This window comes from Oreochromis aureus, linkage group 15 (genome assembly GCF_013358895.1).
Source record: "Oreochromis aureus strain Israel breed Guangdong linkage group 15, ZZ_aureus, whole genome shotgun sequence".
Lineage (NCBI taxonomy): Eukaryota > Metazoa > Chordata > Actinopteri > Cichliformes > Cichlidae > Oreochromis > Oreochromis aureus.
This window is the reverse complement of record NC_052956.1, coordinates 7,368,013-7,384,564: the sequence shown is the minus strand read 5'-3', so window position 1 is coordinate 7,384,564 and position 16,552 is coordinate 7,368,013. Positions and strand designations below refer to the sequence as shown.

The 16,552-nt window shown below is 38.2% G+C and overlaps 2 protein-coding genes across 4 annotated transcripts in view; one reads left to right on the top strand and one right to left on the bottom strand.

Moving 5' to 3' along the window:
- Nucleotides 1-1,016: 1,016 nt before the first annotated feature.
- Nucleotides 1,017-16,552, bottom strand: part of tmem63a (transmembrane protein 63A) — a 17,677-nt gene continuing 2,141 nt past the window's right edge. For 2 of the 3 annotated variants that reach the window (XM_031726174.2, XM_039598803.1), the window contains exons 2-23: nucleotides 13,704-13,892; nucleotides 13,435-13,514; nucleotides 13,225-13,303; nucleotides 12,657-12,694; nucleotides 12,391-12,533; nucleotides 12,067-12,118; nucleotides 11,846-11,954; nucleotides 11,582-11,652; nucleotides 11,392-11,472; nucleotides 10,838-10,955; nucleotides 8,954-9,087; nucleotides 8,263-8,406; nucleotides 7,420-7,573; nucleotides 7,228-7,334; nucleotides 6,994-7,080; nucleotides 6,565-6,630; nucleotides 6,023-6,185; nucleotides 5,767-5,872; nucleotides 5,473-5,640; nucleotides 4,468-4,583; nucleotides 4,328-4,378; nucleotides 1,017-2,671 (exon numbers count right to left, since the gene is read on the bottom strand). In XM_031726174.2, the coding sequence (XP_031582034.1) occupies nucleotides 2,486-2,671; nucleotides 4,328-4,378; nucleotides 4,468-4,583; nucleotides 5,473-5,640; nucleotides 5,767-5,872; nucleotides 6,023-6,185; nucleotides 6,565-6,630; nucleotides 6,994-7,080; nucleotides 7,228-7,334; nucleotides 7,420-7,573; nucleotides 8,263-8,406; nucleotides 8,954-9,087; nucleotides 10,838-10,955; nucleotides 11,392-11,472; nucleotides 11,582-11,652; nucleotides 11,846-11,954; nucleotides 12,067-12,118; nucleotides 12,391-12,533; nucleotides 12,657-12,694; nucleotides 13,225-13,303; nucleotides 13,435-13,514; nucleotides 13,704-13,868 (2,418 nt within the window). In that variant the 5' untranslated portion in view covers nucleotides 13,869-13,892 and the 3' untranslated portion in view covers nucleotides 1,017-2,485. Of the gene's footprint in view, nucleotides 2,672-4,327; nucleotides 4,379-4,467; nucleotides 4,584-5,472; nucleotides 5,641-5,766; nucleotides 5,873-6,022; nucleotides 6,186-6,564; nucleotides 6,631-6,993; nucleotides 7,081-7,227; nucleotides 7,335-7,419; nucleotides 7,574-8,262; nucleotides 8,407-8,953; nucleotides 9,088-10,837; nucleotides 10,956-11,391; nucleotides 11,473-11,581; nucleotides 11,653-11,845; nucleotides 11,955-12,066; nucleotides 12,119-12,390; nucleotides 12,534-12,656; nucleotides 12,695-13,224; nucleotides 13,304-13,434; nucleotides 13,515-13,703; nucleotides 13,911-16,552 lie in introns of all 3 variants that reach the window. The other variant, XM_039598804.1, reaches the window with a different exon arrangement.
- Nucleotides 3,767-16,552, top strand: part of LOC116309547 (G-protein coupled receptor family C group 6 member A-like) — a 27,390-nt gene continuing 14,604 nt past the window's right edge. Inside the window, exon 1 of the mRNA XM_039598802.1 lies at nucleotides 3,767-3,780. The gene's annotated coding sequence lies outside the window, so the exon portion shown is untranslated. The remainder of the gene's footprint in view (nucleotides 3,781-16,552) is intronic.

Below are 16,552 nucleotides of genomic sequence, written 5' to 3'. Positions count from 1 at the left end.
TTGTTCAGATCTGTTTCCAAAGCTCTTTGCGTTGAGACTCAGGCAGTTTTCCCTTTTCCTTCTCACTATTAGCTTTTCATTAAAAAGGTTATACTGAAAATCGTGTTATGACTTTAAACATACTGGAGATCGAGTAGTACTAAGAACAGAACTTATTGCTTAATCACTTTCACACAATACTAACACTTGAGAAAGGGTAAACATGTGAGAGGCTGTTTTGTAATACTTAATCTTTGTCAGACATTGGGGTAAAGCAGTCAGTAACCTTTGTGCTCAGTGCTTACAAAATTTATATTGCTCAGGGGGAGGTGTTTTTTTTTTTTTTTTTAAATATTTCTTCATTTCTTTTTTTTTTTTAAATCATTTGTACCTTCACTTAAGTAGCTGCTATATAAGGCTTCCAAGCAAATGCATGCACATTTATACTGAATTCTTGGGCCAGGATGTACAAGGACGTAGTTGTCTCAAACCTCTTCAGTAGTTACTCTTCCTGAACTGATTTTTTGCTCTTCAAGAGCTACTGTGAGGCTCCGTTAGTTTGCGCTGATCCTCGTCCAGCAGGTCCGTACGTCTCCTTTCACCACAGCTACTAGATACTTAGCACTTCATTACCCATATTTAACAACTGTGGCACCCTAAAAGCCTTTTATTTGACAACAGTGGTGTTTCTCAGCTGAGGCAGGTACCCGTGGTGAGAAAGGGGAAAAGGCCAAGAAGAAGAGAAAGGGAACAGAAAAGGAGACAATAGCGAGGGATCAGGTGAGGAGGTGGAGCTGCTGGTATAGTCACCCAGTAAACTGGCTCATACCGATGTCAGAGTAAGTTAGAAATCCTTAATGTAGCATTGTGCATTACTGCTTTATGAATATTTCAGAGATCACACGAACCCACTGCAGCTCAACAGTGCCCCCCAATGACAAACAGACTTATGGCCGTTAATGTGTTGCTAATATCTGCATGATCTGAGAACACGTTATCTATTATAACTCCAAAGAATCAACACTCTGTTTACCCGCCACTGAACAAGTTTTCTTTAATAATTTGTTTCTTTGTTAAATGCATAATTTAAGCTGCAAAACGTACATTTGACGCAGATAAACATTGACCTGTTTATAACATTCATTAAGTAATGCTTCAGAATTTTTATCTGACCTTCTGCAACATTGTAAATGGCTCCAACAATCAAAACATTGTTTTGGTTTCCACCTCCTGCAGAACTGATTGTATTAAAAAAAAGCAAAAACTGATTTTTTTTAGTAAACACAAGAAAGATATAAAAAGTGCAATATTAAGGGGACCCTTGGCAAGTGCTCTGGCAATAATCAGCAACCAATCCCTTCGGTATTTGTGTGGCAGTATGTAGCCTGTATGTGTGAGCAATTAATTCTGGTGTTTCTTTGCAAATATTTTGACTCATATTCATTTGTTCATGTCTCCCACCCCCCATTTTGTTCCTTAACATATCTACATCAATTAATGCCCATCTAGTAGATGGTTTGGCATGGTTTTAAACAAAGAATGAGCAGCTGCCTCAAATAAATCTAAGTGCTCGTTGCCCACCATCATATTCCAGCCAGAGCCAATAATGATAACCGTCAGTCTAAAATGTCTCAGCTCTGAGTAAACCACGCCAAATATTCTGTTGCTGGCTGCAAGGGTGAACAAAGACCCTGAGGATTTCTTGTTTTTTTGGTAAAAATGTTTGTACATTAGCACGTTTGGTACCCTTTTTCTTCGTGTACTCATACAGCAAAATTTGCAGTAAAGTGTTCTCATTACAATATTTCCCGGTTTCTGTATTTCAACAAACATGAAATAATGACTCAAAGGCAGCCTGGTGTAATGAAAACCAGCTGTCACTCCAAAGCCTTTTTAACCTGCTGCCCAGATGTTAATACAGCTGTGACGTCACCTGAGAATTAAACCAGTTAGAAAGGTGACAGCGATGTATAAAATGCTCCTTTTAAACAGGCTAAAAATGAAAAAAAAAAAATTTAAAGTTCCCTCCCTCATGCCAGCTGACCAGGCTTTTCGGGAGGGGAGAATTAAAGAGAAAAGCTCAGGAGTGTTTGAGAAGGCTCCTGCAATTTACACTTGACGTGTATTGAAACATTAAACCATATAAAGCTATCCCAGTGGACCCCATAAGGTTGTGAAATGAGCAAAATAACAACTGACATGACATTACTTGGTGAGTTGGTCCTTATCAGGGAGGTCTCAGACAACTGGTTATGCTTTATGACAGATAATATTAAAATCTTGTTTCCTATCTATACTGGTCAAACGTATTCTCTAGATATCCAATAAAAGTCCCACCCGTAAAAAGTAATTTCAAGATGAACAACACATTTTCCCTGACACCATAAACTTATCTCACAGAAGAAATTAAATAAGTTACACCTTTGGAGCATTGTAGGTGCTGGTCTATGAAGGCTTCTGGACTCAACAGGACTGTCTGTAAAACCTCGAAGAAGCAAATTTATGATCAAGACAAAGGAGCATCTTGACTTCCAGGGTTCGAATCACTCTTGGATTCATCCATGTATTTGTCTACTGGTGTGGAGCCGCAGGCTGCAGTGTCATCAAAAGACCCATAAGACTGCGGCGGCTGATCATCATTTTGTGGGATGCTGGCAGGAGATTTAGTATCGAGTACTCTGGGAAGGTAAACCTGTTAAAATACAGCCAAGACAAAATGGATGAGCAGTGAAAACAAAAGAAAAGCATGTTTCTCAATACTGATTTTTGTAAATTCTTAACTCTATGTCATGTGATTCACGCAATGCTGAAAGTGGTGGCCAAAGTATGACCTTGTGAAGAATGAAAGGAAAGATACAGCTTGCTAAAAAACAAAACTGGAGTCAGCTTTGAACATAAGTGCAGAAATGACTAATAAGGCTTAGTGCTGGGCGATATGGAAAAAAATATTTATCACGATATGAATTATTTTATATCACGATAACGATATATATCACGATATACCACCTGACCTGTGGTCATCTGGAAAGTATGCAGTCTTTAAACAGCGAGTGGAGAGGGTGCAGTCTTTGTTTTGAGTTACTGTAAAGCATGTCGCAAATCCGGGTGCATGTAAAGCAGCACCATGTTGCAAAACAACAAGACAGAGTTTCTTTGTGAAAAATGTCATTTTTTTATACTTTATTTTCTCTTGCATAAAGTTAAGAGTATGTAAAGTGAGAAGACAACATTAATATATTTGCACAGGCTATTTAACCCTTTAAGACCTACCATAGAACCAAGTCCACCAGAGCTTATCTTAAAATTGATTTATTTTGAGTGTCTTCATAGTTTTATTTTTGAGATACACAAATTTTTATATACTACAGGAAAAATGAAAATAAATAAATGCAAATTTGCAAAAACACAGCATGTGCATCAAAATAAACGATTTACAGCAGTGTAATTTGACTTCTAAGCATCCCAGAAACGATACAGAAGAACATAAAGTCAAACATGACTTTTAAAAACACCAACATAGGCTTTGAAGCTTAAAAACTACATTTTCCATGAAAATGACATCACTTCGGTTTCGGACATGTAATGGCGGACATGCGATAGTTCGCGCTGAGTTATATTCCAATGTAGGAACTGTTATGAACAGCTGATCGGATCGGCAAAGCCTGTTTCTGGAATATTATGTTTTTGTTGCTGCAAGTCTGGAATATTATGTTTTTGTTGCTGGAAGTGCTTTTTATGCAATTTTTGCAAAGCTATGTGTGGAAGGAAACCGTGACCTAGGGCAAGCTAATGGAATAAGATGTAAGTACAACTCCTACCGTTTCATATGCAAAAAAACCCATTATTGCGCTACCTTACGTGGTTACAGTTCTACAGGGATTTAAAAATAGTTAGGCAAAACGGAGTTTGCCTGCTCCGACCGGTTTTAAAGGGTTAATGATATATTTTATGTAATAATTTGTAAAATTCGGGTTAGAAACGATAGAAACGATAGAAGACAAATGGCACGATAGAAACTTTTCTATCGTCCACACGATATATATCGTCATATCGCCCAGCACTAATAAGGCTCAAAGCTCACGACTTGAACAACCCTCAGGATCCACTGGGTAGACTTCCATTTTAGCTCTCTCAGGTCTATAATCCTCCGTTTTTTTGGGTTTTTTAAGTGCAGTTGCATTTTCTGTGGCAGCTGAAGCCAAAGTAATTCATCATTATGTTAGTCATTGCTTGTTAATGACTAACAGGGCAAATGAATGGACATGCAGGTTGACATAAGTTCAGGCCCCTCTTAAATATGCCTGAGCTTTAGTTATGTTGTGGAAATTTTAAAGAACAAATACAGTACCGAAGTGTTTTCGTCCACGCCCTCTGCTGGATCCTCGTCCTCCTCGTTGACCTGAGAGAGAGCGCAAACACTGTGAGCACTGATTGTGAAGGATGACATAGAAACAATAGAGTACTGCTCACACACAAGAAAATACTCACCATATAGTTAAATGGACTGAGGTACTTGAAAAAGCCAAAGCAGGTATAGCTGAGAGAGATGATAATGGTGATACACAGGATCACCAAAGTAAACAGAGATGTGGGTGCCCAGAAACCTGAAACATTTCATGCAGACAAACACAGATTTCAAATACAGGTATAGAAAACTTTAATTCATAGCTGACGGGGTTGGGGGGTGGGGTGAGGTCCCTTTGGGTTGAATTAACATAACAGTTCAATACTGAAGACGTGAACATCACGTAAGCATTAAGTGTGAATTTATAATTTATCATTAAAAAAACGATCAGGCAAATCAAATTGTGTAACTTTCATTTTATCTTCAAAATAAACTTGTCCTGTATTTTTGGCTGCGTTTGTCTTATCTTGAACTACAACTACATAGAGTTGCTTCTGATGCTTGAAGCAGCAAGAGTTTTTTCCCCAAAATAACATTTTAAAAACTCAGCAGCAATGTCTCTCTGCAGAAATCATGACCCAGTTACTCAATAAAATATCCATAAACCTTGTTGTGAGCTCAAACTACTCAAAACAACTTAAGGAAGCCAGCTAGCACCGTAGTGATAAAACTGTGACTCTCACAGCAAAACAATGTAGACAGGGCATCAAAGGTCAGAGGAAAAGCGTGTAAATTTGACTCGGCGATAAAATGTCCCTCAAGCATTACTGGCCATGTTTATGGTTAAACACAATGGATAATTTATGTTGCAGAATCTTTAAAGTGGCAGTCAGTGCCACCTCACAGCAAGGAGGTTTTGACTCATCTATGCCTAGCTAGCTAGCATGCCACAGTCCAAAGACATACACATTGGATAGCATGTTTATAATGATTATAAATTAGCAGTTTGTATGGATATGAATTAAAATGGTATGGTATTCTACATCTCTGTATTATTCTATCATCCAGTGTCTGCTGGGACAGAGTCTGCCCCTCATGACTATGAATTTGATAAACCCTTATGAAAAAAAGGATAGATTATTTCTCACCCATTCTGAGGACAGAAAAGAAGTAAAGCCACATTAGGCAGATGATGGGTGCGCCCAGAGCTTGATTCACAGCCTCCAGGTGAACTTGGCGGTCTAGGCGAGCAGACAGGTAAACAAAGCACAGGTTGTATCTGTCCACCAGGTACTTCAGGACCATGTAGAGGAGACCTGATACAGTCAGAAACGAGGCAATTAAAAACTGAAAAGTGGAACAAACTATCAGATAATAAAGAAAAAACGAAAAAAAAAAAAAAAAAAAGCATCTAGTGGAGCAACACTACTGTAGATACTCACCGAAAGGCACTATTACAGGACAAATGATGCTGTAAGCCAGGATAACCGTAAATAAACAAAGAATCCAGCCGTACATGGCTCCATATTCAAACTCATATGCCTGTTTCTGTAACAAGATGTTGACACAAGTTATTCACCTTCCAAATACTTAGGGGAGAATCAGAAAGATATTCATAAACAATATATTCTCTTATAGTCGTAGATTTATGACAGAATGAAATTAGAGCAAAGTATAGCAGCTAAAGTCACTACAAACCTCTTTGACGTATTTCCTTTCAGCAGCAGAGCGAGCAATCATCAAACGAATGATGTAAAGCAGTAACCCTGGCAACCGCAACAACTCCATCGCAGAGCCCACGAGGGCTGCTGCAATTACGTAGTTGACAAAAAAAGCCCCTTGGCCAGGTAAAAACACACACCTGGTGTAATCAAACCAGAGACCACCAAAAGAGAAGAACAGGGCAAAACGTTAATTTCAGTAAATAAATAGTTTGTCCAGGATCATAAGAAGCTATATTTAAAAACATTTACCCATATTGTAAGTGTCACACATTGTCTAAGCATGTCAGCTTCAACCAAACCATTATAATGTCAGAAAAGCATCTAGCTGTAAATAAAACAAGCAACAACCATACTTTAAATGTAAAATTTATATTCTAAATCAATGTAAAGAACACGGTACAAAATAATCTTAAAAACAGACAAGTTATTAATATGTTAGTAAAGCTTGTATTATATAATATCAGAGAAATGATGACTTAATCTCAACTCGATTAACTTTCAAAAGAGCTCACTTACTCAAATCTCACTGTCCCATCGGAGAGAAATTTTTTGTCAAACAGCCATTGGAAGAACACAGCGAGACTACACAAAAACACAGAAAGTTAGCCAAGCTTTCTTGGCTACATGTACCGACACCATTAAACATCTCTTCACTTGGGGGAATTTTTATTTTACTGAGCAAAGTACATATGAACATAAAATGGATTTATTTCATGCAAAGCATTTACACTTGGCTGTGGCGGCAGAACTTGGATAGTTTTTGTCAGCGAGTCTTGTGAAATTTAGGCCAACGGTGAGTTATTGCTTCTGATACATGGAAGTGTTTGAGTTCCTCCGTTTCTTGCTGTATGCGATATACACTGAGAAGTAGTTTCAGTGAATAGACAATAAACCTAGTTTTTTTGTAAACTGGTGTTTATTCAAACTGGCAGTAATAAAAATTACCTGGTGAGTCCTAGCGAGGGGAGGAGAAGCACCATGAAGAGCAGAAAAAAGTAGAGCTTGCGCATCATGCTCAGCTGCTCGCTGGACCTGAGACACAGATGGCAGCGGAATAAAACAAATTACCTCTGAAACCAATCAGTACACTACTGCTCTGTGTGTGTGTGTGTGTGTGTGTGTGTGTGTGTGTGTGTGTGTGTGTGTGTGTGTGTGTGTGTGTGTATATGTCCTTTCTACCTGCTCCAGTGTGCCTCTCCTAGTGTAGAATAGTACACTATTGTAGGAAGCAGAGCAGAGAAGGCCCACAGCAGGAACGTGGGGAAGAACTGACTGATGATGGGGCTCTAGGGCAAAAAACAAACAAAACAACCTTTAGACTTGCTGCAAACCTGTGATGGTTAACTGAAATTTAGCATGTGCAAGTCTCACATTAAGAGCGTTGATGGGCTTGGTCACGTTGAACTTATCCATGGTGTTGATAATGATAGTGGGGGTCGTGAATAAGGTCAGCAGGATGAAAAGCAATACATTTAGTGATACATAGCGCGCGTACCAGGAAACACCCTGCACTGAGAGATTTTCCCTGTGGGTTAGGAAAAATGTGAAAAACAGAAATAACAGGAGAGTTACACACAAAGAGAGATTGCAAAGAAAAGGCTCGTGTGCACACTACATACTCCCTCATAAATGTCTCCTGTGTCCGATGTGAACAGTATACATTAAGAATACAAATTCCGCTACACGCAAGCACACAACATTATATAAGACCTGTATTTAAATTACTACGCTGAAGCATTTCCAACTAAGGGTTCTCAGAAAGTCGCACACTATCAGTCAAGTAGTGTGTCCAAAAAACAAAACATAAATTGAATTGATTCACATAAAACATAAAAAACAGTACTAACAGATACATATACACTGAGTATCTAAGTGCAGAGTATAGGTTTTGATGTTAGTACAGGCAGAACTTAGATGCTCAAATTGTAAAATTCTGGGCTGACACAAATAAAGGTACTTTTGACTGCTCCTTTTTTTCTAAATGTTGCAACAGTTTGGAGTGAAAGATAATAAACCAGAGAACTTGCATTACAAGTTACATTCCACAAATACTAATGTTTACTAACAATTTGGCCAGTGTCAATGTATTTTTGTATTATTATTTTGTTATTGTTGCCACTTAGTCCATCTACATATATAAATTAGTTTATGAGTAAAAGTCCATGGAGTACATGGGGAGCATACAGTGTGAAAGGTTAGTGTTTCAGATCTTACCAGTAAACATTCCTTGTATATGGTGCAAACCCGACCCGCCACTTGTTCACTTTCAGACTTTGGCTTTTGGATGACGGTTGGCGCTGCGCTCCACAACAGCTGCTCGTGGTACCACACTTGACTGCATTGAAGTCTTTCAGAATTCTGCAGCAAGTAAATGATAACTTTTACCGATTAACATTTGCATTAGCGTTCAGAAAAACTGCCACGAAGCATTTTCCCACTAAACGTCAACAGAATAAGAAATCTGATGACAACGAAATTAAAAGATCATGGTCATCATCGGGGAAGAGGATAAACCACACAGAATATTGCTGCTTACAGAAAAACACTGACACACTTGGCATGCCAATGTTGGTAACACTGTCAAAGCACGTTGCTCTTACAAAAATAAAAATAATGGAAACAGCAGTCAATCACCAAATGAGTTACAATGCAGTTGGACACATTACATACAAAAGTAGTACATACTGTACAGCAAGTAATGACAGTACAGATAGTAAGAACACTTAAGTCATCGTCAGTGACAACCCCAACTGTAACACTAACCCTAGGCTATTAAAATATGTATGTAATTATGTATATTTTTTGTAAATTTGTGAATTTGGAAATAATCTGACACAGGGCAGAGTTAAGGTTAGGGTTAACACTTATGACTATTTGTACCTAAAAAGGTTACACTAATACTCACAATTTGGCCATGGCCTCAGTCTGTAAGGTGACAAAAGCAATCCCTAGGGGGTACTGTGGTACCATTTCTGCCTCTTGTCTAACCTCTTCCAGCAGTAACCGTTCTTTAGCACGGTAATGCTCTATGGCATCAACCTGAGAAGACACAAACACAGGAAATATTATTTTAAATACATGGTACACGTTTTCTGAATCAATTTCATTTTCAGATTTAGCACTCTGCAGCCAAGATCTTTAATTATATTTCAAAGATAAAGCTAAAAGCTCACCAACTGCTTTAAACGCTTTATGGATCTTGTTCTGCATAGCATTGAAACTGAACATTTAAACATATTCCCTTAAAAAAAAAAACAACCCTCTTTTGTCTTATCATTTTCTAATAACATTTAATTTTACGATACTGGAATACAGAGCAGCAGATAATACATTTCTGGAAGCGCTGTAACTAGATTTAAGCAAGTGTTTCCTCCATTATTTCTTCAACATTATGTGCAAACACAATGTAGACCATCTAAACTCTACTCCTACAAAGGTTGATTATCTTGTTAATAGTGTTAAAGCCTCACTGTAAACAACCCTGGAAACTGTAGCTCTTCTAAAAAAGCAACAAATCAAAGATACTTGACTGTCTGGTATAACTCACAAACAAGCACCATAAAGCAAATAACTCATAAATTAGAGAGGATATGGAGTTGCACTCACTTAAATCAAAACATACCAAACAAACAAAAACACAGAAAACCCCAACAATAAGACAACCTTCTATGAACAAGCACTTGATGACAGTGGGTCATCAAGTGCTTGTGGGAGTGGCAAACATCTGTTGCAACCAGACAGATGGCCAATGAGTGGTTAGACTGACAGTCAGAGCTCTGTTGAGCCAAACATTCCTTTAACCATTAGAATTAAAAAAATAATCATTAAGGATAGCAACTCGAATAACTGCTGATATTTACTATGACTTTCTCTCTCATTGATCTGAGTTAACTTGAATAAATGCTTCCTCTAAACCATTAAGGTCCCTTTTAGACCACATTCTTACAAGACTGCTCAAAAGTAGTTTCACCATTAATTAATGATTCATTTTTAAATATGATTCACCTATCTTTATTAAGAGATTACATACCACAGGCTTTTAGGGTGGCAGTAATTAAATCTTCACTTAAAAAGTAGTCACTTGATCCAGTTGACTTGGCTAATTATAGATTTCTAATCTTCCTTTTATCTCAGGAATTCTTAAAAGAGCAGCTGTAAAACAGATAACTGATCACTTGCAAACAAATGTTTATTTGAACAGTTTCAGTTAGGACTGAGAACTCATAACAGTACAGAAACAGTCTCAGTGAAGGTTGCACATGGTCTTCTTGCATCCACTGACTGTGGATTCATTTCTGTACAGTTCCAGCGAGACTTCAGTGAAGAGTTGAATACAGTTAACTATAATATTTTACTACAGAGATTAGAACCTGCCAGAGGTATTTAAGATGCTATCCTGCAGTGATTTGAATCATATCTATCTGATAGCTAGGTAATCCAAGTTGTGCATGAAACGGCGAGTCTTCTTCAGACATCAAAGTCACTCACGGAGTTCCACAGGGTTCTGTGCTGGGACCAATACTATTTACATTATATGTTTCCCTTGGGCAAATGATTAAAATATTATTTAAAAAATAATGCATACATTTTCATTGCAATGCAGATGATACCCAGCTTTATTTATTCATGACACAAATTAACTAGTTGAACTACTATGTCTTAAAGAGATAAAGACCCAAATGTCCACTAACTTCCTACTTTACTACACAACTGTAATTGTGAGCTGGTGCTATATACATAATATTGAACTTAAAATAGTGCAGAACTCTGATCATCTGGCCTGGCTCACCTTCACACAGCTGGCGCAGCAACATAAGTAGCCACACATACGGGGGCTGATGAACACACGTTCTCCTTTTTTCTGTAGGACGCGCTCATAGTAGCACAGGTTTTTCCCAGCACGTATCCTGAGGTGAAAAAAAGAACAACAACAAAAAAGACAAACTCAAAAACCAACAAAAAACACAGAAGTGACTGACACTACTTAACAGCTATATGTACATTAAAAAAAAAAGTCACACCTCCTAATGCTTGAATTTGCATAAAAGTCACCAATGCTCTGCTGACTCAGTAACTGCAGAGATCCGAACTTTCTCTGAAATTAACATCAAACAAAATCTGTGCACCATGAGCTTCATGACATGGGTTGCCACGGCTGAGCAGCTCTTGTAGCTGTAATGTGTAGGCGGTCCGCTACTTTTGTACATATAGTACAAGTATAAAAGTTGAATATGCTCTACAAGATAGTGTTTGAGAACATTTTGAGGTTAAAAAAACAAATGTGAAACAGTCACACATTTGAACTTACTGATAGAGTATAAAATACACACATGATTTTCTTACCTTTCCTTATCAAGGTACATGAGCTTGGTCACATTATACGCCAAGGTGACAGCACACACTTGACAGGAAGGGTATGCCTCTCTATAAACAAACACAGTTGGTTATAATTACTTGTTTCCACGCTTGAGACAAAATGTGAACAAAACCAGAATTTCTTTATAATCTTTATTATACAATTCTGTTTACTCACACAAAATGGGTCTTTACATCTTCTTCTGTTGCGTCTTTAGGAAGGGAACACACAAACAAGGTGTTTCTGGCCTAGGAAGAGAAAGTCAGAAGGGGAACAACTAAACACTTCTCACAGACAAATACAATCCAATGTAAAAGGATATAGGGATGTAAAAGGATAATAGGAAACTAACATCCCAGCCATATATTATTAAATATCTACGTTAAATACCATCCAGTCTAGTCTGAGTACTCTTGTCTACTCCAGTGCTCTGACACTCACTATCTCTCTGCGCATGCCCTTCATTTGTGACACGTGACGTCGCAGCAGCAAAGCTGTCAGGATCAGGTAGATAACTGCAAATACTGTGTGTAGCCATAACAGGTTGTTTCTACAAGACAATACCAGAAAGACAGTTATTCAAAGTAGATAATAAAGACAAGAAAATACCATCTTCCGGTATCCGAGTTTGTTCAAACGTCATACTTTTATAAAGCAGTTACCCCTTTTTCAGATTTCCAATAGTTGTCTCTCCAAACTTTTGTTTGTCAATATCTGAAAGAAATAAAACCTTTTTTTAAATTATCAAAAATATTAATAGACACATATCACAGAACACAGAACAACTTTTAAAGAAATGCCCCTTAAAAAACATGCTTTATGGTCTGTGGGTACAAATCACTGATTATGAAGTGGACAGCTCAGCTCCTGAGTTCTTGTTGCTTGACTCACGCCTGACCTTTAATCAGTACATTTTTTTAACTTCAGCCATTAAGCTGATTTTTTTTCTTGAAATACAAGTGTGGAGGGTTTAATTTGAAACTCACTCAGAAGGCCTCCAGTCATGTTGACAGGCAGTATGACACCGATGGACAAGACGGTGAGGATCAGCAGCAGGTAAATCAAATGTCGCTCGTATGACAGGTAGTGAATAGCATCCATGCCACACTTGGCTTTTATCTTTTCATCACTGCGACATAAGCATACAAATACAGAATCACACCTCACACATTCTGCCTCATTTTAGAAAGGACGATAAAAGTAGGTTTTTGGAGTGAAACAATGATTAAAGCAGAAAAAAAGAAACACTCACTCTATTGTGAAGATATACCACAGCCAAGAGCACATTCCCTGAACAAAAAGAGAGATCTGTTATTGCTCTAAAATACCCAAAGAAGACCTGCGTAAAGCCCTTCGTGGCCTTTCAAAAACCGACTTCATACAATTGCAAGTCATGGTCACTGAATCAAAAAGGGCATAAGTGTTACCAAAGCGGATTATATTGATATCTTTGAACAACCAACATTCCAGTCGATTAAAACTGTCTGCCTACAATGGTATTAGGTATATGCGGTCAAATGTATTAAGTGAAGCCTGTGAACCAGTTTAGGTGAGGAACTTGAGCTCACTTCATATCCCAAACACACGTCCTAATTTGATGGTTTGTTTATGTTTTAGTGGGTTTCATGCATTTTCAAAAGAAGGTAGTGTTTAAAAAACACAAAACAAAAAAACCCACAAACAAAAAAAATCTGTTTTTCGATCATTACTACATCGAGTATTAACTGAAGTCAGTTTAACTTAACGATACCATTTATCTTTATCAGTACAACCACTGTTTTATGCTTTATTCTCATTTTTAGTGACATTCTTTTACATACCGTGTCATAATCTGGTTCCTCCCTGTTGGACCCAGTGGATGACATACGTCCATAGCGGCGGCGTGATGAGCCAGTGAACCTGATATACAAAGTGGCTGTGTCAAAGACTAATGCAACCAGAAGATTCAGTTTACAATTTCAAAGTCTAGATTCTGGGCAGTATGTGCACCACATGTCCTTCTGCTTAGATTATGCTCAAACTTAACTGACCCGTCATCGTCTGCAACCAAAGCTAAACGTCCGTAGTCCCAGAACCGCTTCCTGATAATCGTGAAGACGATCAGCAGAAACTGTGGATAGCAATACAACTGACCATTTATCACTATTATGTCTTAAATTGCTCTATTGGAAGAATTTACTGTTGCTTTTAAAACATTAAAAGGAAAGAATGTATTCACAAGACAGAGAACTGAGTTTTAAAGTATTTGTAATCATGTCTCCCTTCATCAGAAGTAGATCAGAAAGGGGCAGAAACAAACCACAAAGACAATGAAGTTGATCAGCAGGACATCTGGCACTCCTCCAAATTCGAGTCCTTTTAGGACGGTGCTCTGTGTGGAGTTGAAGCAGTCAGTGTGATTCTTGAAGCCATCACTACGGTTTGCAGCCAGGTGGGACTCTGGCTCCCACCACAGTGATTTCATTACTGGAGTGGACCAGCTGTCTCTCTGCAGAGAATAACAGCACTGCACGATTACAATTAGCCCTCCCATAGTCACAGAAGTGGAAGACGTGTTAACTCAGCTACTGATGACTTGCAAGAGTACCACCATTAAGGCTTTAAACTGTGTGATCACAAACAAATCTCAAACCAATGGTCCCTGAGTGCCGACTTCTGAACCATGATTTCACCGATTAGCAAACCTTTGAATAAGGGATGCAACATTTTCTTTGAAATTGCAACAATCAATCACCAATTACTGCTATTATTGATAATTATATATTTTTCCAAATCAGGTTTTAAGTCTTGAAAATGTTGTGAGGAGCACCTGTCACAAGTTCCAGGGTGAAATTTCCTCCAACTAGCCCAAGTTGAGGGAAGAAACATGTTACAGTAAAATAAATAAATAATCATAATTTATTCATTTAATTATTTTTAATGACTGCATTTACTTTTTAGTAGTGGACATCAGGTCTTTTTAGATCACAAAAAAAATGTGATTAATGTAATTCTACCATTTCCATTTTTGTGTGGATCTCTGGTAAAACTTATTTATTTCTTGAATGGTTAAATGGAGGAAACACATCTGAACACTGAAACACCAATAACTTCTCAGAGTCTAACTTTTAAAAAAAACATTAAAATTCATTCTACACACCTAATAGTCACACAAAGCTGGGTTGTTAAGTCTTGTCACCCATGGCACTAACAATGATTGTGGATGAAAGGACAGTGGGCTGAGTGAGGCAGACAGGATTTTACTCAGAACTGTGAAAGTGGAGTCATACTTAGTGCTGTCAGGAGAGGAGCTGGAGGAGGGCCAGACAGTACTGCTGGACATACCAGCTTTTGAGGACCCTGAGCATTGGCAAACTGACAACCCCTGAAGTCTATTATTGAGTATTGTATAAGCGAGGACTCTGAGGCTGTGGGATTTGGTTTCTGAACTGCCAAACAGGACTCTAGGGGTGGGCGGTATAAGCGGTATACGGTAGAAACGATATGAATTTGGACAAAGATAGAGATTTTGACTATACTGCTGTACCGCGATAGCACATGTTGATGGTGTCATCAAGCTCCGCCTGTTTTGGTCGAAAGCATCGCAGCGGCTGCAGGCAATATCATCTGCAAATTATGCCGGGCAACAATAATAGCGAAGAGACAAAGCATGTTTTGGAATATGAGGAAAGCCAAACACTGCGCTTCCTCCACTTCCGTACCATTGATTCATTAATGTTGAATTCTATCGCAGCTGCTCTATTCCCATGATGTTGCAGTATATTAATGACTAGCCTCGGTATTGACTGAAGTTTCGTCCATTTACAGCATCCTGCCATGCGAATGCATTTGTCCCTAACTATCAGGAACCCTCCAGTAACTTTTATCAAGTGGAAAAAAAGTTAGCATTCATCCTCCAGCTTCACTGTGTTTATGTTATGCTAACATAGCTGTGTCACTAAGGATCACATAGCACATCATTATATACCAGCTAGCCCAACTTCAGTAACCCTAAAAAAGTCACTGCTGTTTAGTTTTCTGTCTTCATTTATGTTGGAAGTGATAGCAGAGCTGTACGTTTGCACCATCAAGCGGTGCAGCTTGGTAGCTTACCAAAGTCGTTCTAAAACATTTTTTGACAGATTTTTGACACTGTCGATTTTTGAGAAAATTAAAGGATTTTAAGTGCGCCTTATAATGTGGAAAATACGGTATACAGAAGAAAAGAATATATCGCAATATACCGGATACCGGACATGCTTCAAATTATACCGAAATATGGATTTTAGGCCATATCACCCAGCTCTTCATGGTATGGTCAAGGGAGTCTCTGCATAATCTCAGCTGACTGAGGAAGGCTTGTGGGATTCTGTTTAAGGAAGTCTCCCCTTAAGAGAGACATCAAGATCATGGGTTATCCTGATGGACTTCCTAATTTTGAAGAATCTGCCTCGACTTATTGAACTGGCTATAACTAGGACCCATTAAATTTGGATCCTAGGTTATCTAAGTCAAGCTGTGGACACAGATATGCTGAAGAATATTTTCAATTTTAATTCTATCTTCAGAGATGACCCTTCCCCTCTCTGGCTTCCCTAGATTCTGTTTGATTTAAATCAGAGGACCACCTCTCTTGTTGGTTGTGTGCTAAAAAACGATTTCAAATCAATTTCAGTACCATTTAAAATGAATTGATAAAGACAGGAGATGCTCAGTTTCATGAACTTTTAACATATACATATATATAAATATAATAAAATCAACAGGGTAAAAGAAGAAATGCTCTCTGCTTCCTGAAGTATGGCCATAGGTTTAAGTCCTGCTGTCCACTTTTGTTTTGGAAGTGGTAAAAATACTGTACATTCCAGAAATCTAATAAGGCAAAGATAAGACTCTAAAATTGAGGAAACTAATTTTTTTTAAGCAAAAGAGTCATAATATTAGCAAGAAAGGATCACTTAGCCTCCCTTGGGGCCATGAAATGTGGAAGCTGCAAATTCCCCGTCATTTTGAAATGAAATGGTAAAAATGGTAAATGGCCTGTATTTGTATAGCGCTTTTCTAGTCCCTAAAGACCCCAAAGCGCTTTACATATCCAGTCATTCACCCATTCACGCACACATTCACACACTGGTGATGGCAAGCTACGTTGTAGCCACAGCCACCCTG